Consider the following 24,869-nt stretch of genomic DNA (forward strand, 5'->3'; position numbering starts at 1 on the left):
CTGTCTTTTGCTTCTCCTTCACTCTGTGACAATATTTCTCTCAATGTTCACGCGTGAAACATTTCGCAAGGGAATGTGACATTAATAGCCCACAGATAGCCCGTGGCAGTGACACGCACCCACCCATCCATCCATCCAACTAGAAGATAACGACACCGTTATACACATGAAATTACAACTGTTATGTGCACGTGTCACCACACACACACACACACACACACACACACACACACACACACACACACACACACACACACACACACACACACACACACACACACACACTTATTCTCGTCTCTGTTCCAAAAATACCTACCTGAGGTCAGAGTGCTAGGTCGTCCTCATGGCGAGGGTGCAGAGGGACAAACGTTAATCTCTCTCTGTGGTCGTGGAAGAGCGCACAGTGGAGCTTAGACGAAACAGTGTTAACAGTGGCCCCGCTCTTCATGCGACCCCGAAGCTGTCCACCGCTGTCTGCCTCGCAGCTCATTGTTTGCTCGGCCAATACATTAGTGGCGACGCGCGTCACCTTGATCGACGAGTGCTTGGAATTTAAATAGCCCCTCAAACACCAATCTGTCACCGGCTAAAGGGATAAGGACAAGTACCTCACTGGCTGACCCGGACCCACGTGACAGCACCCGTTCATTGATATCGGCCCGTGCGACCCCCTCCCTTCTCTGATAAGACCTAGTATAGGTAAAGATTGGCACGGTCACTCGGGGTAAGAGGGGAGAAAGGAAGACATCAGGGGGTTGTCTGTGCAGAGGACGGTCCCTCGCTCCGGTTAGAAAAAATGCTACAATGAGCAGTTTCTTAGACTACACGGTGATGAGCGGGGAAGGTGGCTCATGCACTGTCAGGGCTTTTCACTCGGACCACGGGATTACAACTTTCCAGTCGTGCGGGGCCACTGTTAACAACTGCGGGGTGGATGACCATTTCATGGTGAGCAGAGCTTCTCCTGACTGCGTCTCTCACCAGCCGGGGTCGTACCAGTCTAATGCCAGCTCTCTAAATCTCCCCTATGGGGCCCACCCGGCCTGCAGCTCTAACTATGGACCCCAAAGTTTCTGCGCTACATATAACCACCATGCCCTGGCCCAGGAAGTAGACACCACAGCTGCGTTCCCTCAGTGCGGCCCACTGATGTACTCTGGTAACATTTCCTCCTCCATGGTTTCTCAGCATCGCCATGGTTACAGTGCCGCCCCCCTGGGTCAGCTGCAGTATAGCCACACTGCCTACAGCGGCGGGCACGAGCAAGCGCCCCCTTATCCAGGGTGTTCAAACCCGCTGTCACCTCTGCATGCAGCTCATCTGGAGGCTTGCTGTTCACCTCTGTCTGAGGGCGCATCGTCAGCACAGACTTTTGACTGGATGAAAGTTAAGAGGAATCCACCAAAAACAGGTTGGTGCCAAGTATAGTGGGTGAAAGTGCGGGTGTGAGGGGCTATCACGACACAAAAATGCTGTCTTATAAATGATCCAAAATCTTTAAACTGAGAAGTTAAAAAAATAAAATAAAATAAACACACGACACACCAATATATGAACTTAACTTTAATTTAGTACTTTAGATCCTTTCATTTTAACGTAATCCATCTGTGTGGTAACACATGTGTTGTATAATATTTGAATCTCTTCTAAGGCCCTTGTTGGATGTTTTTTCGAGTAGCTAGTGCTATTTGGCTCGTACCTAAAAGTTGAGTCTTTTTGCACAGACACAGTACAGTCTCAAGGCATGTGTACACTTTGATCAGAGAAGAAAAAACCCCTCTTCTTCCGAGTTACAGTGATTTGTTTTCCTGTTTGCAGGGAGGTCTGGTGAGTATGGTTATGCTGGTCAGCCGAACACGGTCCGGACCAACTTCACAACCAAACAGCTGACGGAACTAGAGAAGGAATTCCACTTCAACAAGTACCTGACCCGGGCGCGCCGTGTAGAGATTGCAGCCGCGCTGCAACTGAATGAGACTCAGGTGAAAATTTGGTTCCAGAACCGGAGGATGAAGCAGAAAAAGCGAGAAAAAGAAGGGCTGCTGCCAGCCAAACTTACATCCTCGGACAGCAGTCAGGAGAAAATGGACGATGCAGCATCCGAGAAATCTATCTCAGCCCCATCTACTCCTTCTCCCACATCCTCCACTGTGTCTTCCACGGGGGCTGATCCTTTCGCCTCCAACTGAGGGTCAAGTGACCCCTTTACCTCTATAGGTCAAGGCGGCCTGTGTATACCAAATTCCATACAAGTGTATCAAAGGCAAAAATTTGTTAATGGATGACAGTTGTGCCCATACATGCTGTGAACAATGCACTATTGGGGAACTCACGGACCACTTCTGGACCATATTCGTTTTATATTGTGTGTTGTGTTTGCAAGATCTATAGCCTTGCTGCCATAAAAAACAAAGTGCATTGGTTAAAGTCTGTCCATTCGCTTTTGAAATTGTAATTCGCCACAATTATGCTGTGCAAGAGACACTCAGCGCCATCTTTAAGTTTGCCTCTGAAGAGGCAAGTGTCACAAATCTGCACTCACAAATACCTCAGATTTGCCAAACTTGTGCACCCCAGCCAGGCTGATTGCACCGGATGCCATCAATTAGGCATCACACAATCAACGAGATAACCTCGGTTATCAAATCGTTAATGAGTACACTGTTCCAGTAGCCACTTAAACACTGTCTCTTCTGTGTTTCAGGCCTGTGTGTGTCAACTGTTTGTCTGTTGCGTGAGGTTTGCATGATGCGTAATGCTTTCATGTATTATTAGTGAGAAGCTGAGTTTTATCAGTTGCGGAATCGGTCATTTTATGGCTTTGTACGTTTGAAGCTTTAACCTGCTAGCTGTTGAATCGAGTGAAGCACACAACTGTTTAGTCCAGAGAGACGTTTACGGGTCAATCATGTGTATTAAAGTGCGTTTACCTCTAAAGTTTTTTCCTCTGTGTCATTTCCAAGGGGGAGAGTGTGCTGCAGACTTTTGATTAGTTGTCAGAGCAAATGCTGTGGTTAAAATTTTCCTAAACCCAGCAGACAGAAAAGCAAACCTATGTTCATTTCCAACCCCCCGAGAAGCTGCACGCGTCTGCTTGACTCAACCCCAAAGTCTCTAAATGTATGCAGCCATGCGCGCCACTGTCCCCGGGGTAAAGATTTACTGGCATAAGAAAGGCATGTTTATCCAGGGCAAAGACGAGAGCGAGGACGTCAGCGTCATCTGTGATGACAACCTTATCGAGCACTTGGCTTATTGAAGGGACAAAAAGAAACTATTGATTAAAACATCGAGGTTAGGCTATTGACAAGCATGGTGCCCCCGCTGGTCCTGTCATCCCCCCCCCCTCACCACAAGTTACACGGCGGTGTCATCATCCCCACCTGATGACAAGCCGAACTGTGACAACTTGCAGCATCGCATGTCATAATTGTGTGTGCACAACACTGCTTTGACCAGAGTATTTATATTTCGAGCTTATGTCAGCTGTCAGATGGAGAGAGACAGACTCATCTTATTTAAAAATATGCTATTTGGTCATTTGAGTTTTCATCTGATATCGATTATGTTGCTTTGGAAAATAAACTCACGTTATGAGTGCAATAAGCGACCCTTGCAATGATGTATTTGAAGTGGGAGCAAAATTGGATGCATTTTTTTTTTAAAGTGCTCTATTCAAGCTAACCTATATCCCCATTTTCAAACTAAAAGAGGGTTTCCTGGTTCTTTTGTTGCTTTAATTCCTGGTGTGCACGATGCGAGGCCATCGTACCATAAAAGGGCAAAGAGGCGCCAAAAGAGCCATGATTAATGAGCAACATTCTCCTTTACCTTCGGATCCACCTGCGGGAGCTGCTATATTTGAGCTGCGGGGACCTGCTGAGGCAGCAGCGCAGACTGCTCTGTCCAATTCAGCCTTAACAAACACGGAGAAGGAGCGTAAGTTACGTGGACAATCTGTCTTTTATTCGTCTCAAGTCTATTTATTGTCGGCAGGCGGTGCGTCTCGTTTTCCTACAGAGGACAAAGGATGTTTTGTATAAAACCTAACAAGGTTATTTTGGTAACTACAGGTACCCTCATTTTGCTTTTCGAGAAGTTGTTTCGGTATAAATAATCCGTACACAGACTTGTTGCTCGGGGCCTGTTTTGGAGACCAGTCTAATTGAGAACAGAAGGGCTGGAGGGAAAATTTCAAACCTCTGGAAATATTCATTTTATTTGCATTAGAAAAAAAAAATAGATTTACCAAAACCGCATACAAGCGTTCAGTATTAATTTAAATGAACGCTAATGACAGCTACCCCCACCCCCCCTTCCAGGATTTTAACTGGAGATCGCAAAGAAACATAAAACACTAAATTAAAAAGTAGTTAGTTACAGTGCCTTATTATGCGCGCATTTCTGCTTTTTTGTTAAATGGCTTAGGCGAACACATTTTTGTAAAATAAATATGTTATTATTGATACTGAGAAGGTTTAGAGGAAAAGGTCGAATCACTAAACAAATAATATTTCTGATCTACTATTTATAAGATAGAAATACAAATTTCACTTGCAATTTATGAAACACCAAAACTTGTAAAGGACTTTAGATTAATGTTTTATTTACCTTAAATTAATTTTCTTTCTTTATTTACTGTGTGTTCCATAATATTACGAATACACGGACGGTTTTAATAAGTATGTCTAATCTCGTTTAGTTGGCCGTTTTTAAAAGCTATCTTACTCATATTTCCACGGTGATTCTTCACGTTTGACCTCCATTTATTTTACCTTAAAATATTTTTGTTTTGGGTGAAAAGTGTGACTTTAGTGCTAAAATTAGAACATAAAGTTATCTCAAGTTTATGTTGTAAGTTAATGGTGAAGAAATTTTACTTTTTATATACTTTTTGTCTTACTCAATTTACCCCCATGTCGTCAGTGAAAGAAAGGTATCTGTGTTAAAGCAGACCTTTAAATCCCTTCAAGGACCCTTGGGTGTCCCTGGACCCCAGTTTTTAGGTTCTCTGAAGACCCCGTGCGCTCTAGAAGCCATACAGAGTGGGGGGAAACACTGAAAAAAAAGGGTCAATCCTCGGTCACGGTTTGACTTTTGTTGTCACAGCACCACCCAAAGCTAAACAACAGTTTACTGGGTAAACAAGCACCTTAACAATGCATTCACAGTTCATCTACGACGGCCTGTTTGACCAAAACACTTTCAGACTCCATGTTAAACTGTTAAAAAAATGACCTCAGCGCGGTGAGATAGGGCGATTTCACTGGTCCGACCATCAGAATTCAGCACTGCGCGGCTGATGTTTCCCATTAAGGACCTGAGATAAACACGTGGACGATGACAGATGTTTAACTCAAACCATTAGGGCTTTGGTGCGGATGACTAAAGGTTTAAAGCTTATGACTTAACGAACTGATGCAGGAATTGGATTCCCATTACAATTCAAAGTGACTGAAACAGACGTCTTGTAGGCTACCAAGCATATTTGTGCCAGTATACTGAGTTAAATACAGCAAATTTTTTAGCTTTTCAATTAACAGTAGAAGCAAATATAAGTTTGAATTTCCACTGAAATATCTGGCGTGTCTTCTTAAATACATTAAATTTATTTTTGTGAAAACTGCGAACCAAACAAAAAATAAATAAGTAAAAAAAATAAATAAAATAAACTCAAACGAATACGAAGAGGCACTTGGGAAATTCTATCATTGCAAAAAATAATCCACCAATTGTCAAAAAGATTAACTTACTGCATAATTAAATTAAACCGATAACATTTAAAAAGGAGCTAAGCTAAAACGTTATTAATATCAACTCAAACATTCACCAATATTTAAATTTAAAATGAATTTGGAAAACAGGGAAGAAGGCCTCCAAAGTCTACATAAGAAAGAAATGATAAACTTCTAAACCAAACTGCATAAAAACAATAATAATAAAGTGTCTACGTGTTTGTTCAATTTCACATCAAAGGAATATTAATTATTTTACTATATTTTAACCGAATTAAAATATTTGAAAGATATTTTTCTATTTTATTTTAAAACATGCATTTTTTCTGCTTTGTTTACGTTTTCTTCTCTCACTAACAATAATTTTATTAATGGCCTTCTACTACAGCATATTGAGAGCAATTCTTAATTAGTGATTAGTTTGTATTTTAGACTGTTTCGGCAACCAATTAAATACTTCGGATTTTTAAAAAATGTTTTAAATTTTTATACTGCAAATAAATTATGAAACAGACCATTTTTAAAAGGTGATTTAGTTTAAAAGCTCAAGTACACTGCCTGGTGTTGACTGACAAATACTTTTGAAATACTTGTCGAAGCTTTCACTTTACATTATATTGTTGCATAAAAAAATAATTTGTGGCGGCGTCTTTCCTCCTGCATGATTTATGAGAGTCAAAAGAGAAGCAGCTGATGAAAAAAGACCCACAGGCTACAAACCTGAGAGCAAACAAATCTGTACGTCTATACACACATCCGCCTGGAAACACAGTACTGGATATAAGAAATCTAAATGTGACAGTTTGAAAGAATTAAGGAATGATGTTGCATGTGCAAGCACATACGCACACACACACACACACACACACACACACACACACACACACACACACACACACACACACACACACACACACGAAAAATGGAAACATAACTCCAAAGATTGCATCTCTACAGCTGATTTAATTTGGATCTTTTTTCATATTTAAATTTCAAAATTTCCTTGTGCATGTCCATGTGGACAAGTTAAAGCTTTTTAAAAAGACTATTCATTTCTGATAAATCTGATAAAATCTCGAAAATAGAGGGATTGGGTTTCAAAATAAGCACATTATAGAAAGTTCAAAATCTGGGTCATTACACCATCCATTGCAAATTTTAATTGGACACTGATGTCAAAACCTGTTGCTCAAAATCCTTGTAATTAAGTTTCATTCCTCCAGTGTGACAGAGAAACTGCTGAGTAGCCTATGCAAATACAAGGTGAAGGCAGATAACTGCAGAAATAATTGTCATGTCCTCACACTCTGCAAAGTTCATTTCCTTTTTTTCACTTTTTTACTATGTGTGTGTGTGTGTGCGTATATGTGTGTGAGTGAGAGTGGGTGCGTGTGTTTGTGCACCTGCATGCATGCATAAAAGACATTGTAGAATCAGGAAATTAAAAAGAGTAAACATCAGCTAGGCATTGCAAACAATGATGCAGAGATATGACCACAAACAGTAATATTCTTTTCAAGGTCAGTGAAGATGATTGCAGAGCTTTACATATGAATGAAATGAGCAGACTGTGCTATTACATATTCGAGCAAGTTGTAGTTTGTTTATGGTCAGCTGTGGCATTATGCACTGCATAAACACACACACACAGGCCACAGCAGAGTAAAAAACAAATTAAGAAAAGCAGAGAGCCTCTTCTCTCAGACATAAAGTGTTGGAAACCCAGAGAGACGGAGAGACAGAAGTCACTCATCAGTGTAGTCGAGGTATTGGCACATCTGCACTCATTGACCACTCCCCTGTTGTGATTGGCAGCCAAAATGAATTCCTCCATCGACAGATGTGCATCTCCATGTGCCGATAAAGGGACGGAGCCGATGGAGGGATTGACAGAATGATGGTGGAAGAGAAGGAGGGGAACAAGAAGAGAGGTGACATCATGTGGTTAGTAACAGTCTGTCATGCCAGGCATGTTAGACCATGGTCGCTAGGGTAGTTTAGGGAAGGCAGAATGTGTATTGTAATGATTAGAGGTAGGAAAAGTAGAGGTTACATGAGTAACAAAGGCTGGGTAAAGTGGTCCACAGCCACATCTTGACAACAGAACTCACCTCAAAGAGATGTCTGCAGTTTTCGCTTAGCCCCTTTTGTTTGATGAAGCACTCCTACTTCGAGTGCCAAATGGAGTTATACAAAGAGATGTGAAAAGAGAAGAGCACAGCTAGGATACTTCAGCAGGTCTGAGGCCCACAGGAGGAGTGAGGACTAGCTAGTAGTCTAGAGACAGTGGTCCATCCATCACACAAGTTCTGACCCCAGGTTGACCTCAGCACGGCAGCCAATGAGGCACCCCCAAACCCCCTAAAGAAAGCCCCCCACTACACATACGCACACACTTATCTAGACACACACACACACACATACAGACACACACACACACACACACACACACACACACACACACACACACACACACACACACACACACACACACACACACACACACACAGGAGATCGGGTGTCACCAAGGAGTCTTGATGCTCTTTGTGTTGGCCATCATCTCTTCCCAGAATCCTTTGTTTTAAACATGACTAATGTGAGTACCAACACCTGACAGACAGGCTGTTCATCCTGTCTCTCTCTCCCTCTTTCTCTCTCACACTCCCTTTCAAAGGGGAGTGTGAGAGAACACACACACACACACACACATGCACGCACACACACACACACATGCACACACCCTTCAGATCAAACAGGAATTACCACAGAGAAAAATTCTGGCTGAAAAACTGTCAGTTAGAGTAACTGTGTGTCTTACAAATAAGAGACTTGGCTCAAGGACAGTAATGCTGAATGTACGAAATATTAGGTCCTTTAAAAATTAAGAACAGAGGTTTATTGACTCTATAGAATAGTTGAAAATAGAGACCATCGAGAACCATAGACCACGAGTTCTCACACCAGTCATCTTCAAAATCTTTTGACGTCATACAATTAAAGGAAGATTGCGACACTACTCTGCTGACGAAATCTGTCCATGTTAACACCTGCCAAATAGTCAAAGCTGCCTTTGTGGTGGATCCAACTACAGTTGGTCTGACTGCATTTTGCCATAATGCCAAAGCATTTCAGTAGGGTTGAGGTCTGGACTTTGACTGTACCTTTGAAACACCTTGACTCTTGCTTTCTTCAGTAATTCTGTTGATTTGCTGCTGTGCTTGGGATCATAGTCCTTTTGCACAACCCAATTTGGACCCAACTTTAGCTCTCAGATAGATAGCCTCACATTTGACTCTAGAATATTACAAATGCTACTCTAGCATAAAGATGGATTCATGCTCGACACGATAACGACAAGGTACCCGGGTCCTGTGGCTGCAAAACAAGCCCAGATCATCATCCCTCAACCACAGTGCTTGACAGTTGGTATGAGGTGTTTGTGCAAATATGCTAAGTTTGGTTTTCTACAAATGTGGTGCTGTGCATTATGGTCAAACATCTCTACTTTGATCTTGTGTTCAAAGGACATTCTTTGTCTTGAGGTTTCTTCAGCTGCAGTTTTGAAAACCTAAGCCATGCTGCCATGTTCTTTTGAGTGAGATTGTTTTTTTTACAATTTCTCTGAGAATTGCAGTCTTACATTGGCGTGAAGTTGTTGGGACATCGGCTCCTGAGAGGACTGATGACAATCTTGAAACATTTTCCACTTGTGACTCTTTCTCACTGCAGAATGACCAATCACTTTGGAATTGATTGGAAATGATCCTATAACTGTTAGGATCTAAAGTCATTGCTGATGCCTTTTCTTTTTGGCATTGTGCAAACATACATCTAAATGCTCCAGACCAGCAAACTGCCAAAACTTCTGCTTTCATGGAGGCGGTCATACTTGTTGATGATCAGTTATCACTTGCATTTGACTAGCAGCACCTGGCTTCTACTTACACTCTCGATTTCTAAAAATAAGAAGAAGTGAGGGTGCACTTAGATTTTTACAAGACTGCGCAAAGTCCTTTTCCCTATGACACAACCTGCCAAACTAGACCTTTAAACTGATTTCTTGGAAGTTGGTTTTTTGTTTGTTTTTTTCATCGTGGCAGACTCCAAAAACTGAAATGATATTTTGAGTTGTACTATAACTACCTTAGAACCTGCCCTTCATTTTGGTGTGAAGGTATGCTTTTAAAGTTCAAAGATCATGTCCACTGTATGGTTACAAAATCTGTCCACACTGAAAAAGATAAACATCTGCCAAAGACACATTTCGCAATGATGATATTCTTAAATAAGATGAAAACAAGAAAATAATTCAGCCAAAATTTCATGTCAGGCAAAAAGTTTTCTATACTTACTGTAATCAGGCTACACCACCTTCTTTTAGATAGGTATACCTAGAAAAATGGAATAAAAAGTTACAGCTAATCTATTACTTACTACTTATTATTCTCATACTTGTAATATGATGTAAAGTCCAATCAAGTGTAAGACCACAAGGTATATTTGCTCAGCTCAATCACTCAGTATTTTTTATATGCATTTCCTTTGTACATGTTGTGCTTACCCATGCCTTTTGTTATGCATCTTATAGTTTTCCTACTGAGCCAAAGAGTTACTGTAAGGTTAACAGAGCCAAAATATAATCCCATAATCTAAACTCCATGGCCAGCAGCTCTTGTCAATAAGCAAGTAGAGCCTGAGCCAGGCCTGATATTAAGGTCTTTGAGCCTTTGGTCTCATGAATAAGTAGACAGATGAAGTAGCAAATGCTGAAACAGCCTCAAGCAGGTAATTGCTAACATATCAAAGCAAAAAAACACAGAGCTATAGTCATAGTTTTCACAAACAGATATGAACACACACAGCTTCAAGGCACAAGACAGGTTTCAACACCGCTGTGTCAGCAACTGTCGGGATGTTTGAGCTCACCTGACACCGTTCTACCTGAAAACCACCTGTCAGTCTTCCCCACAGGAAGACCAATCGCGGTCGTGTACATTGTGACAGAAGACCATTGGTAACACAATATGAGGAAGATTAGGGAGCAATTTGTGCGTTAACTGACACAAAATGGAGCATTCAACTTCTTTGATGGTTACTGATATGAGTTACTAGATCAGGTCACACCAAAGAAATTTTCAGCACTTTTTGACCCAGCTGTTGGAGTTTTTTAGTTTTCTCCTCTTACATTTTTTAAGGGGAAATCACCATATTTTGATATTTTTGAACCAGACAATACCCTCAAAGACGAGTTGATCCCAACTACACGACAGTGTTAGTGTGCTGTTTTGAAGCCAGAAAGAGACACAGCAGTAAAGCAAGCATTGGTGTTAAAATAGGCAGCAGCAATACAGAAGATTGTTATTGTAAAGATGTTTAAGTGACAGATGTAAGGCATAGGGTAACTCTGAGCCTCTAGTATGTACACACCCTGAAGCGCATAACACTGTGGGAGTCAAAGAGCAGGAGTGAAACTGAGCACTGATAGACTTGTCCCCTTCAGGCAAAGAGCAATTTACATTTCAGACTTCTAACTGTAAGCTTAGCGAGACAAATTGATGCTCAGTTAAATCTCTAACACACTGTGTGTAAGCACAGAGTACTTGCTTTGCTTTTTCCTTACAACACTTTTGGTGTTGAGATGTTGACAGAGCAGAAGTGGGCAGCCTCCCTTTTTCGTATTCCAGGTTCAAGACCTTCCCGGCTTATCTGATGTAACTACTTACTGTATATAGTTTGTCATGAGTAACCCATTTTCAAGCATACCCAGTGTTTTTGGCAATGGAACTACTTTGAGCATTTCTATATCCAGTTGTGGTATAATGTGGACTGTACATTGCACAGACTGGTAAAAGTGCTTTTCAGTTTTCTATGTCATTTACAGTAAATTGGGCAGAAACAAGTGGCTATATAGAAATGAATCATTGCATTGATTCACTTGTAATTTTGTCTTTTTTTATTAGGTTTTATTTTTAAAAGAAACATATATTGTACATCCAGTGACTCACTGCTCTGCAATTAGCCAAACATAAATCTCAAATATTAAAAGATAATTGCATTAAAATACTCCTTACAGTGCCAATAACACAAATACAGATGAGAGGTAGAGTTCAGGGGTTTGATTCAGCTGAAGTAAAGCCTAGCAAACCTGGACATTTTTACACAGAATCTGTAGAGATTTGCTCACTTATGGGACCAATCACAAGTGGCCATTAGAGGAACTGCGGTTTCTAGCGTTTCCTAAGATCATCAGGGGGTCCTTTGTCCCTCTTTGGGGGGAAACTCCCACTGGGTTTAAATCTGGGACTCTCCACCATTGACCCTTAGAACTGAAGAAGCTTCTCGGATGAGAGGTGAAACGTCTTCAAGCAAGTCAAAGAAGTCCAGACGCTTTTCTTTCCAAGCTCCTTAGACTACGATGACCTGGATGAATGAGAACCTTCACAGACATCTAGCATTTCCTCTTTGGCATTTTTTTTTCTTTTTTAGAGAATGCCTTGGGGTTAGCAACAACTTATTCTGATGACATTTGTTGTCAATGTCATCTCATACAATTAAGTTATCAGGTAATCCATTTATTGGCGATTTGCCCTTTGATGCACAAAACGTGTCTTTACTACCCTTGCTTTCTGTGGTGTCACGTGGCCCACACAACATACTTGATGTGAATTTTTCAGTCCTGACAATTAGCTTAATAGATACATAGGAGTGCTTTGATGACCCAGACATACCTGTCGGCCATGAAATGTCGACAAGTCTCACTGCCTTTGGAAGTTCCTACAAACTGTCATCACTTGGTCTGATCTTAATTTAAAGTCTGTCAATAGGATATACCTGATCAAAGCACACCAGATTTGCTTTCCTGCTTTCACTCTGTTTGTTAAAGAAAATGATGCAGAAAATTGTTTGCTCTTAGTTTCAGTGTTTATAATTCCTTGGTGCGTGTGTTGTAAGTGCCAAGTACTGTAGTTCCCACTTTAAAAATCCCCTGAATCTGTAATATTTGTTTATTTTAATAGAAGCCCAGAAACTTAGATATACAATTTCACATTGTTAATATTAAAGCGGGAAAAATAAACATTAGAGTTGAAGATTTGTATATATAATTCAACAAGTCATTAGTCTTTTGAGAGTTGTCGAGTTTAAGCTACTGTACACTCTTAGGTGAATAACTGAAGCAGGAACAGAGTAAGCTGAACAGACATTAGCTGATTAAGAATTAAAAAGTGAAAACTCATCAGACACCCAAATGCTTTGTGTATATTGAGCTAATAAGACTGCAACATCCAACACCCCAAGCTTACCTGCAGACAGCTGGACAGTCATCCTCGTCAACCCCCCGCTCTTCTTCCCCCGGGCTCGTTATCATTTGAGCTCCGCAGAGACTCTTCTAATGACAGCACTTGTCTATAATGTCGTTGTCACAGCTCGTGTACGTGTGTGTGTTACCCTGTGTGTGTGTGTTTGTTTACATTTGTGCACTCAAACTAGTGCATGTTTGCCCTGTAATGACAGCGGCTGTCTATAATGCCTGGTCCTGGCAGGGATCATTCGGTCCTCCGTCTCTCCCACGTCCGCTGTCCGGTGTCACCGATGTCCGGGTGGACGATGATGTGATCTTTAGTCCCCTCTGCGATCTATAGACTGGCATTTGGCTCAGAGAGCGTCCCCCGGCCCTGACATGCATGCTAAAGCTTGCAGCCGTTTTGCCGATATCCCCACCCCCCCAACCCTGCCCGCCTAACCTTCCACAGACAGGAAGTTAACACCAGCCAGGGCAATATTGGGTACTGGAGTGGCAGTTTGTTACTGAAGTTTGAGCCCTTGGAGGGAAACGTATAGATGGTTTGTGCATTTAAGTATAAAATGTAATTGATTTCAGTTGCATGTCATGGAAATGCCTTTTCATCTTTAAGTTTTAATGAAGCTGATTGTATTAAAGTGATTTGCTTAATTATTGATATTTTCTGCTTACAGTCAATAAACTGTTTCCGGCAACAATGCAGGTTCGCTGCACCTGATGAGGCAGTGACCTTAAAGACTGCTTGTGTAAAGGAATCAAAGTCTGTGATGGTAGCATATCTGCAAATGTTAGCTGGATATGCTAACATGCAGATGCTTGTTCTTGGCCTGATAAGTCAATCTGAGGTTGGGGAATAGTGTTCCCACTGTAGACAGCCCATCAAAATACTGTCAGTTTGTTCTGAAATGAAAATTATGGTGTTCATTTGTTGACAGAACCACCCACAACACTAGATGGCACAGCCTACGTGGCAGAGTGCTATCGTGCACTAAATTATATAGCATGCAGTATTCGTGTGGTATTTTTTCATTTACTTTGAGACAGGAGCAACAACAGGAAGCTCCTTCTTATACTTTTATTACTGCAAATAAAAATATAAAACCATTTCTTGTTAGTTTTGAAAGTGAAGAAATTATGGTGAATAATAATAGAAGGTACACTGGCTGTCTTTGACAAAATGACGCCAGGCATAGTACAAATCGCACAAAGTAGGGGTGCAAATGTCCAAACTTAGCAGCAAGATTATCCCAGTGTTTCACTTTCTGCCAGTGCAAGAGGCTGCTAGGGTCTGTGAGGTAGTCTGTACTTACCAATCAATTTTCTTCAGTCCCCACTTGGTTTTGTTGTAGCAGCTTTAACCTAGAAGTGTAATTACATTAGTTACAAGCATCTCATGTCATCCTGTCTCACTGAGATCAGCTCTACCACAATACCTCTGCCAGACTCTACATTGTGTCTCAATTCAAATACTTGTACTATTAGTAGATGTAATTGGTGACCCCTCCCCATTACATTGCATAGCTAAGATGGTGGCCATTAAGAGTTAGTTGTGTACAGTATTCCACATTTTTTGACCATTATGGGTACCTCATCCAAATAATTAGAACAAAAGTATAACATTTCAGACAAGATAGTTGATTGTTACTAACCATAACCTTTGATAATTGTTTGCTTCTCTTGACTCATCTAGTTCTCTGTCTTTTACAGCTCAGCCTGCTCCCACTCAAGTCGTACGCCAAGCAGACAAAGGAGTCACATCGAAACCAAGTCAGGCACAGGATAGCCAGCTCCCACTAATCTGATGTGGTTACAGATCTTTCTGAAGTTTGCAAATTTCTAAAGGCAACTACAGCCACCTCACTGCCTCCCTTTTAAGAACTCTATCAGTTGTAGTCCCTGCAACAAGACAGTACGGCTATGTCCCAGCCTCTTATTATTTGCTATTTGGCACGCTGAGAAATTCACAATCAGCCTTTAATTCATCTTTTGTCATCTTCTCCAAATTTCTTCTCCAAATTTACATCAAATTGCACCCAGGTTTACTTAAAGTCTCCCATAAAAGATTTGTGAAGTGTAACAGAACTCTCTATCTCTGTAGAGTTTCATGAGATATCATCCATATCCAGGTTGTATAAAAATACATACTTGATATGTAAAAAGTGAATAAAACAGGATTAAATGGACAAGGTTTGGAGTCATTTAATATTTAATTGATTTTGTTGTATACTGTGTGTTTAACCATAAAAATGATCCCATTTAATTTATTGTATAGGCACGTTTGTTCTGTTTGTGTGTCACCTAAAATAAAGGTTTTTTGTCCCTCTGTGTGTGTCGTGTGTGTGTGTTCTGGCTGGAGTGTGGTCCTGAGGGATTGGTTGTGTCCACCTCTGTATCGATGCCATCACACTCTCATCTGCATACCTGACAGCACAGACCTTTCTTTCATCTGCCTCTTTGCTTACTCCAGTGCAACCTTTTAAAGCCATTTTTCATTTCCTCATGACTTGCATGTTTTCTTTACTCACATTTTTTGTTGTCCTGTTGAACTTTTTTTTTTTTTTTTTACTGTCCCTTCTCACCCTCTTGTTGTCTTTTTTTCTTCAGGTCAATACTGTGAGTGCTGGGGATTCAGCAGTTGCAGTTTTTAGATAAACACCCTGTTAGCAGGATTATCCCTGTTGTCCTAACAATGTAAACCTGGGATTAGACCTATCTCCAGGGATTTATGCACGCATGCTTGTGTGTTTGATTCAGCTTGCCAGCTACAAAAGGCTTCCTATCAGAATGCAAAAGGTCTTAGTAGTTGTTGCCCTGAAGAATTTTATCATTTGAAAAGGTCGCAGTGGCTCTGATATTGTTATGAACTGGAGTGCTTTGAGATGGCTGCCTTGTGACAAGGCAAATAAAACAAATAATCAAATCAGACTACTGTAGATTTATGAAAGAAACCACCAAGTGACTAAAAATAATAAAAATCAGCACAACCACTTGAGCTCAATGATAAATGTATGTTTTTACCATTATTTTTTTTGTATTATTACGATAAATATGAATGCATTTTGGCTGAAACTGCACATTCACATAGTCCCACGTGTTACTATTCTGTTTATTTTTGTATTTGTCAAGACTGAGCACCCAATACGTGGTTTAAGACTTGAGACTGAGCACACTACTATGTTGTATCATATCTTGATAAACAAAACCACACATTGTGGTTTTATGGATTGTTAAACACCAGATTTTGTTTTGGCCAGGTGCAGAAACGTCCTCCTTTTGCGGTTCGTGTGAAATTTCCAGGCAACAGACATCCAAGGAAGTCACTGCTAATTACCAAAACATGGCTAATCCTCGATTAGATGCAGCCAGAGAGTCAAACAATTTTCATATCTAGAGGCAACCTGCTAGCAGTGAAACCCCAGTTCAATAAACAGCTGTACTTTGTTTGCAGGTTAATCCTGTCCTTCTTCCTCTGTAATTCCCATAACGTATTTTATAACCGCTTCTCTTTACTTGTGTATACTGTATTTTATCCCTGTTGTCACTAATGGTGAATGGGTAAATGATAACCAAACTGTTAGTGAAAGACTGGAGGAAGCGCTGAAAACAAACGAAGGCAAGGAAGCAAGTAAAGGGATGCTTAAGAAAGCAGGGTGAGTGCTATGGTGGAGATGAGGAGGTGCAAGGTCAAAGGTCAGCTCCCCTAGTGATATCTCCTGTGCCAGAGAGGCAGTCACGACCCGGTCAGCAGAGGTTCAGGTGTCAGGGAGACGACTGACTGACAAGGCCGAGCGGGACCTCTCTACAGTCCATCCTGATTGGGCCTTTTATCCTTCCTTCCCTCCCTCTCCCCGTCGCTCCGCACCATGACCCATCTTTCCCTTCGTTCAGACGCCACCCTCTTCACTCTCCCCACTCACTCTCTACTCACGGAACCCCAGCCTGTCATTCTCTCATCCTCCCCCCTTCCTTCTCCCCCACTCACCTTCTTTTTCACCCCTTTAGCTAAACATTACCGCAGATTTTCACTCAGCAGGCCAGGCTGACTGGGGCAGCTCTCTGTGGGACTGCATTTGTCTTCAGTTCACCGACATGCATTCGCATTCACACACACATGCAGTCACTGCATATACAATGTTTGCACAGAGGTTTGCACAGGCAGACATACACGTAGGAAATGATACACAGTTTTAAAGAAGTAAAACAAATGAGCTCACACAAATACAACTCTTGCACACGTGGAATGCCCAAGACGTTATAATTGTATAGTTAAAGTTAAGATGATCAAGAAATTAAATTGCACTATTCACTATGTCACTATTACTTCTAGTTACCACCACAGATGTTGTTTACAGTAATTTTGTGCTGTTGGACAGTAAAACCTTTGTTTTGTGAAGTTTAATTATATATAGAGCACTCATTTCCTTCTTCTGATGCATCCATCACATTTTATATACAGGCCTCAGTGAGCTGGGATTTGAGCTACCATTTCAGCTGTTTACGACTTTTTCCAAATTACAGCAAACGACCAAGATTAAACACTACATATCAAAAAAACTAAAAATAGCTGACAAATTAAAGGAAAAGCCAATATGAAACACCTCACCAAGATCTGTAACGACTGATTCTCTAAAATCTGGATCTTTACCAGAAGGAAGGAACGCCAGTCTTCTAGAAATATTCCCCCATTGGATGTTTTGATGATCTTAGTAGACGACTCTGCCTACCTCAGACCAAAGTCTCCTGTTAACACTTAGTTTGGCTTGTGGTAAGCTATATTGTACGAGTCACATCATTTTCATACTTTTTAAATTATTCAGTGATCCCTCACACTTTAAGGACGGGGAACGCATCAAGATAAAAATGCTTCATGATCGGATAAAGGTGATCACTCGGAACAACTTTGTATTGATTGGAGTGACCCTTTCTGCTAAAGGGACAAGTGGATCCAATCCATGTCAGCAAAATGCACCCCACAGCATAAAAGAGCTACTGGATACCCTCACTGTAGAGGTCAAGAGTTCAGGTTTTTCCTTTATATGATATAGCGTGTCATAACTGTGGATACTTAAAAGTTATTGACTCCTCTGACCTGTTTTCCAGCCAGAGATGATAGATTATCTGCAACTGACTGCAGGTCTCTGTAATGGTTTCATGTCATCAGCTTCTGGTGATGGACGAACAAAATGCAGCTATTACTTACTGACAAAGAAACTATGATGCCTATTGTTGTCGCACACTGGGAAAGATCATTTATTCAGAGATTGCTTGTGGCAAAATTCTACTCAATAGAACCATCACTATTTAAAGGACAATTTTAGTCTTTGTTAATGGGCCAGCAGAAAGTAGATATCACTTTTCCTTCAGTTGTATGATTAGTCCCAGTGTCATGATAGGGAAGTCTGTTTTAATCAAGGACATTTTCATTTATTTATTTATTTTGTTGTTTATTTGAGTGAATGAACACCATCAGTTTTCCTGTGCCCATTTCAGGGCATAATACCAAGTACAACACTGCAGACCCTCAAACCCAGACACCACACACAAGCATCAGTGCTGATCAATACGGATATAGGTTTTTTTTATTACATTGAAAATAAGATCAAGGAAACTATGGTGTATGTAAGGGAAAACTTATGGTTAGTTAAGTTAAATTTGGCAACTATTTTGTATATTTTTGGTTTATTTTTTAGGAAAATATCTTCAATACAGTTTTATTTACCTGCATGAAAAATCAGTTGTGCAATTTTAAGATTAGGCTTAAAACCTTCCTTTTGATAAAGTATATAGTTAGGGCTGGATCAGGTGACCTTGAACCCTCTCTTAGTTACACTGCAATGCTCCTGGGGGCTTCCCGGGATGCACTGAGTGTTTCTTTTTTTCTTCTTTCATTCACTGTGTGTTTATACACCAGTTTCCATTAAATCGGTTATTATTAATCTCTGGCTCTCTTCCACAGCATGCTTTTGTCCTGTCTTCCTCCCCTCACCCCCAACTAATCGTGACAGATAGCTGCTCATTCCTGAGCCTGGTTCTGCCAGAGTTCTGGTTCTGTTTCTTCCTGCCAAAAGGGAGTTTTTCCTTTCCGCTTGCTCATAGGGCATCATCTGATTGTTGGAGTTTTCTCTGTGTTATTGTAGGGTCTTTACCTTCAGGTGCAGCATCATCTAATATTTAATTCAAAGTGCCATTGGAAATGATTCTTTCTATTAAGTAAGTTCCTAAAGGATTGAATTCGCATATTGAAATTGCAATATTGTGGCTGCATGTTACTTAGAGCCTTTTGAGTTGACTGCAGAATCTATTTGCTGTTAATGGCTGTTAATGACATTAATATACCAGCAGCTCTATTAAGAGATCATCTTGTTGCAACAATTTTTAACGAAAGGTATGCAATGTCAATCAAGTGATTCAGCAAGCCTCATTAAAGCAAATAATGTAGCTCATCTTTTAACTAAAGCCTGTGATGACGGGCTCTGAAACACAGCTGAGTTTTTAACACTTCAGAAAGATTTCTCTCCAACTTTCTCATGACTTCTGGTGTGGGAACAGGAGTTTATATTGATAACCATTTCACGTCTGCAGAACGGACTTCACCCCGAGGGTATGAACAAGGTTCTCATCACTCTCTTACCGTCTCATCATCGTGGTGACTGGCACGCCGGAGGCCAAGAGACAACTTGACATAAGCACTGGCAGGTATGCGCACACAGACGTACACTCTGGCAGGTGCGGGCTGCAGGCAGGGCTGCCAGTCGTTTCTTCATTGTTGCTTTTCATTAACTTGTCTAATGCAATCAAAGACTGTCAGCAAGAGTGAAAGAAGGAAAGAGAAAGAGAAGACGAGAAGAAAGAGAGATCGCTTACTCCTTTCCACAGATATGACTGCCTAAAATTAAACTCGTTCTTTCCTTCTGATAACACTGCGTCCTGCCTTTGGTTGCTCTTCAATGTCCTCAGGCGTTTTTGCTCAGACAGATGCAACACATACACACAAATATAGAGGTGAGAAATGCTTGGGGCAGCATACATGCTACAGTGTCAGCTCATCATAGCATAAGCGCACACCTGCATGTAAAGAAAAAGAAGTGTTGTCAAAAAGCAACATTTTCAGTAATGCATTCAGGACTTTTAGTGAAATGCCACAGCTTAATGAAATTACGACACAAAACATTTACCTCCCTGCATAAACCCGTGGCATATTCCTTTGCTTTTGGGCGGCGCGTCACTCTGTTAAAGGTTAAAGGGAAGATATTCTAATCAGGGACTCTTTACACAACAGCAGCTCAATAAGGTCAACTAGTGTCACAACATTCAGCTTGGTGGGAGGAATGTGTGTAAATACAAGTGTGTGTGTGTGGTTGCTTTGCTTTTCTTTCTTTTGCTTGTGGAGTTTCTCCAAATACGGTCTTTTCAGCCCTTTGGTGCAATCTTTCTTGTTCTATGCATTTTCCCATGAAAATACCATCACTAAATAACTCTAACAAACACACACACACACACACACACATATGCACGCTGAGTCACATGTAAAGCGCTGGTGTCTGATGGGGTGATCCGCCGGCCAATCGGCTGTATTGATTATTGGGCCAGGGAGGCTGGTGGAGCGGCAGCAGTAATTAGGGCTTTTTGGTGTGGATTAGCTGAGAGAAAAGGTCACCCACTCAACATCAGTGGCAGGACCACAACCAGAGAGATAGGGAGGGGTGGACAGACGAAGGGGACTGTCCCCAAATGTGATGACCATGATTGACAGGGCCACGTACCTACAGATGCAGAGACAGGCTGAAAGGATTCTTTAGGCTCATCTAAATTTCGTCATTTTTTCTCTGTCATTTTGATTTGTGGTGAAAACACTGTTAAAACTGAAGTAATACAAGAGATAGCGGGATACAGTATTATTGAGAGTTAGACAACATATCTATAAATAGTATTAGTAATAATAATATCTCAGATGAATTTAATCAGGTTGTTTCCTACAGCAAATAAAGTTCAACCAGTCGGTGTGTATGGACTTTGGGGTTTAAAGAGTTTGGGTTATATTTGCATTGCAAAAAAGCATAGTTTATGTATAAATGGGTGTGGATGGTTGAATGTGGTATGTTGTATCAAGCACTTTGCTTACTTTGGTAGAGTAGAAAAACCAGTCCATTCACCATTTACTAATTACCACTCCTTGGAAGGGCTGCACTTTAGAACAGTCCATAATGTTTGCCAGATAATTTAGCTAAAAAGCACCAAACAGCAGAAACACAGGTTAGAACTCTAGTTCAGTGACTCAAATTAGCTGTGAAGGCCAGCAGAAAGCTTCCTGCCAGAGTGACCCAAGTTGGCACACCTGGGTCAATGCAAACCTGCAGTACAAGTGTGTGATAGAAGACCTTACTTGGAAAAGTAATGCGTGCAGATGAACTGAATGAACTTTCCAGGAAGTCAATTTTTATCTATGGCTCAAAATCACAAAAAACAAATTCAGCTCCAAGGGTTTTGCAATTTGTACATTTAAATCTTAAGAGAAGAAATTCCACATTGAATGCCTAAGAGCAAAACGCTAATGAATTGTGTTACATATCCCTGAACAGAGTAATTCTTTACATTACTTCTGTGTTACTTATAGCATGAATTGTCACATAATTACCAGTTAACAATATAAACTGTGGGCTGCAGTCCCACACACTGACACTAATCCCTATCCTAATGACGACACATACATAATCTTTGCCTTGTTGTTTAAGCCTTAATACGAAGTTGTCAGCAAAATTAGTAAAAAAAAAATAAAAAGCCTAAAAGGCACTTTACATGAAGATTTTGTGGCCACATGTATGGGTACAAGTGGAATCTACAATGGTACAAGCCTGACTCTGTGTTGTGTTTTGCAGTTGTGAATTCTGCTGTGGGCACTTTACTGTAACGCTCTTGTCCGGAGATCATGACAACTCTTTAGAAGTTGTAGACTGCACTACCATTTTCCCCTCCTTGCCTTCTTTACCCACTGTGCAGCAAATTAAAGAACAATATAATGAAATTAATGACATAACTGTTTGCTTAGCAAATGCAATGTGATGACTGAATTGCGGCCGGTAATACGTTACATTACCAACTTACAATGTAGCATTACTTTGGAACACATTACATCCCCCACTGGTGCAGAATCCATAACTTTCAAATCCAGTTTAAATTATGGAAGAGAACTGATTGTATAAGGGACATACACTATGCACTGATATGGAAAAAATATTATTCAGGTGCATGAACGCAGCTTTAAATATTGCTCAAATGGAACCATATAGGTGCAGCTTTACGTGTTTGACAAGTAGCAAAGCTTCTTTCTGTTCTCTGTGTCTTTAAGACATGCAAGTTGACTTCTCATCGGTATGGCAGGTCTAAGTGTATCTAAGGAGGTCACGACCCTCTGAGGGTGTGACCTGGACAAACAGGACTGAGGAGCTGCAACAGCACATGGAATGTCTCATTTGTTTTTGTTTTGTTACAATTTTTGCTAAAAGAGGAAAATTTCTCCTGCTGCAGTTGCAGGTAGGAGCACAGAAAATGAAACAAAAAAACCCCCAACTTCTTGGCAAAGTATGAGGCAGGGTTTACATAAGAAACATTACATGACAACAGTAAAACCTGTAAAAGCTCAAGAACAGCTCTGTGTTGCTATTTTAATATGCACTGTCTCTTTTCTCTTTGTGATTATCAGCTTTCTGACTGGGTGTAATTTATTATAAAGAACACATTTAAAAAAAAAGGTTTTCAGTTGTTTTATCCACATCTACTGGTCTGTTTTTTTTAATGTGCTTTCCCCATTATATATGTTCACTGGTACAATGCAGAATCAATTGTTCCCTAAAGCTGCTCGATGGCATTTACTGGGTGTCAGCTCCCCTTCTTCTGCTCCACAGCAGCTCAGTGTGAAGCAGCAGCAGCAACTGTGGTAGATTTAGGAGCTCTGGTTTTGTGCAAAGCTGCAGCACCCCTAGTGGTGGAAACACAGAACAGGTGCTACATTTCTGCAAAACCAACCAGACAGGAGGAGACAACTGCTGACTGAGGGAATTTGTGTTGATAAGTACTGCATTGCATTGCAAGCCTACGTGACTTTTCTGTCTGTCTCATCACACAACAATAGGTGTGTCTTCCTGAATGTGTGTGTGTGTGTGCATTGCTGGAGAAAACGCTGTGGCACTTTGATATCTGTGCACAGGTTGTGTGCGTTTGACCTTTTTTCATATATATGAAACAATGTGCTTGATCGGTAAATGTCAGCGGAGACCCAGTGGAAGATCTGAAGACGTGTTTTGTTGTGTGACAATAAAGGACACACATAACTGAGAGGCAGGAAGCAAACACATGAGGGGCAACAAACCTTGAATTCTATCAGGGTCCAACACAGGCTGCCTTTGTCTTTGAAGTGGATTTGAAGACAGTGAATGTAGCAGATATCTGCCTGTATCTGATGTCGAAATCTGCAAAATCTCTCTGCCAGCGCGGTGTTTTGCTGCAAAATATTATATCTGTGAGCTCACACAACACTATAAACTATAGACTATAGACTATAAAACATATATCACATCTGTGATCGAGATCACAGATGATGATTAAGACTTCATAGAAATGTTGTTTCCACGACAAAGGTATGCAGCCCTGACCTTGTCAGACTGGGTTTAAAAATGTGTTAGGTGGTGGATGTTGACCGGGGCATTAACTGAACCTATGTGGTACACATAGAGGCAGGACAGTCAAGGCCGGTCTATCCGGACGTTCTACGGCTCATAGAGTTCACCACAGGGTCAAAAGTGTCACCACATACATCACAGCTGTAGCAGAACGGCACACACAGTTGCCATGGTGATCAGCCATTTTTTTTTCTCCCCCTTGCTGTGCTAAGCCAAACAGTGGTGGGTGGCTGCCAAGATACGGAAAAAGGACAAAAAGGATTGTGTGCTCGGCCTTATGTATTTTTCAAAGTGTGTATGCAAAGTAAGTGTGTTTATTTGGCCAGGCGTATTTTCGGTTGCTGTTTGCGTCGCATGTGTGCCTTCCTTGTTTGATCTGACTATCTGTGGTCTCAGCTGTACTCGTCAAGAACGCTGTGCAACAATGGCTAAGGTACCCGTGGTGGGAGCTGCACAGCATGATAAAGCTGGCAAAATGGTGGTGTCAGAAGCTCCATTGAACATAATCAGGCGGTAGTGGATGGGCTCGGCTGTTGGGTTTGGGACCATAAGTCTGGCGATTAAACATGCATGGGGAGAATCCTTCATCACAGGGGCGAAACAAAGCCGCCCTGCCCTTCCCACGTGTTCCAGCATCGCCATGGAAAAAGCCTGTTTCCTTGGCAACCGAACTGGCTCTCTTTGTCACAGGAATGGAGAAGGAGGCAGAGAAGGGAAGGGAGGGGCGTGTGTGTGGGGGGGGTGTAGAGCAGGGGCATGACACTCAATGCTGACCTCCACCTGACCTCTAGGTGAAAATGCCATATCGGTTTCCTGGTTTCCTCAAGAGAACATTATGATAGGCTGTTTTTCTTTTTCTTTTTTTTTTTGATTACTTCTATCACCTGAGTCCAGCAAAATTTATGATTTGTTGACCACGAAGACTACTCAGTGTCACGAAAGTCTAAATTTTTCTGTTTGAAGTATCATGCAGGGATACAATGGAAAGGGAGCAACAAAACATTCCATGCCAGTGAAAGGAAGGTCATTTACACAGGCTGTCATTACTCCACACTGACAAAGAGTACTGTCTAAATGCTGTTCAAACAAAACCAACATCTTTTCTTCTACTGCCCCCAGTGGCAAAATGTATAACCAGTGAAGGTTGAAGGCAGAAAA

At 41.1% G+C, this 24,869-nt stretch overlaps 1 protein-coding gene and 1 long non-coding RNA gene across 2 annotated transcripts; both read left to right on the forward strand.

Moving 5' to 3' along the window:
- Window positions 1-756: 756 nt before the first annotated feature.
- On the forward strand, window positions 757-2,189 carry hoxa1a (homeobox A1a). Its single transcript, XM_031756126.2, has 2 exons — window positions 757-1,411; window positions 1,819-2,189. Exons 1-2 carry the CDS (start codon window positions 805-807, stop codon window positions 2,187-2,189), a joined length of 978 nt encoding a protein of 325 aa, XP_031611986.1. The 5' UTR covers window positions 757-804.
- Window positions 2,190-3,825: 1,636 nt separating this feature from the next.
- LOC116333009 lies at window positions 3,826-15,328 on the forward strand. Its single transcript, XR_004200422.2, has 3 exons — window positions 3,826-3,939; window positions 7,551-7,679; window positions 14,743-15,328. It is a non-coding gene; the product is annotated as an uncharacterized LOC116333009 (long non-coding RNA).
- Window positions 15,329-24,869: the final 9,541 nt, after the last annotated feature.

This window comes from Oreochromis aureus, linkage group 22 (genome assembly GCF_013358895.1).
Source record: "Oreochromis aureus strain Israel breed Guangdong linkage group 22, ZZ_aureus, whole genome shotgun sequence".
Classification (NCBI taxonomy): Eukaryota; Metazoa; Chordata; class Actinopteri; order Cichliformes; family Cichlidae; genus Oreochromis; species Oreochromis aureus.

What these genes read in the sequence shown, in the direction of transcription:
- hoxa1a (XM_031756126.2), top strand. Translation starts at nt 805, where the DNA reads ATGAGCAGTTTCTTAGACTACACGGTGATGAGCGGGGAAGGTGGCTCA. An exon ending in GAGGAATCCACCAAAAACAG is followed by an intron (nt 1,412 to 1,818) that starts GTTGGTGCCAAG and finishes TCCTGTTTGCAG; the next exon opens with GGAGGTCTGGTGAGTATGGT.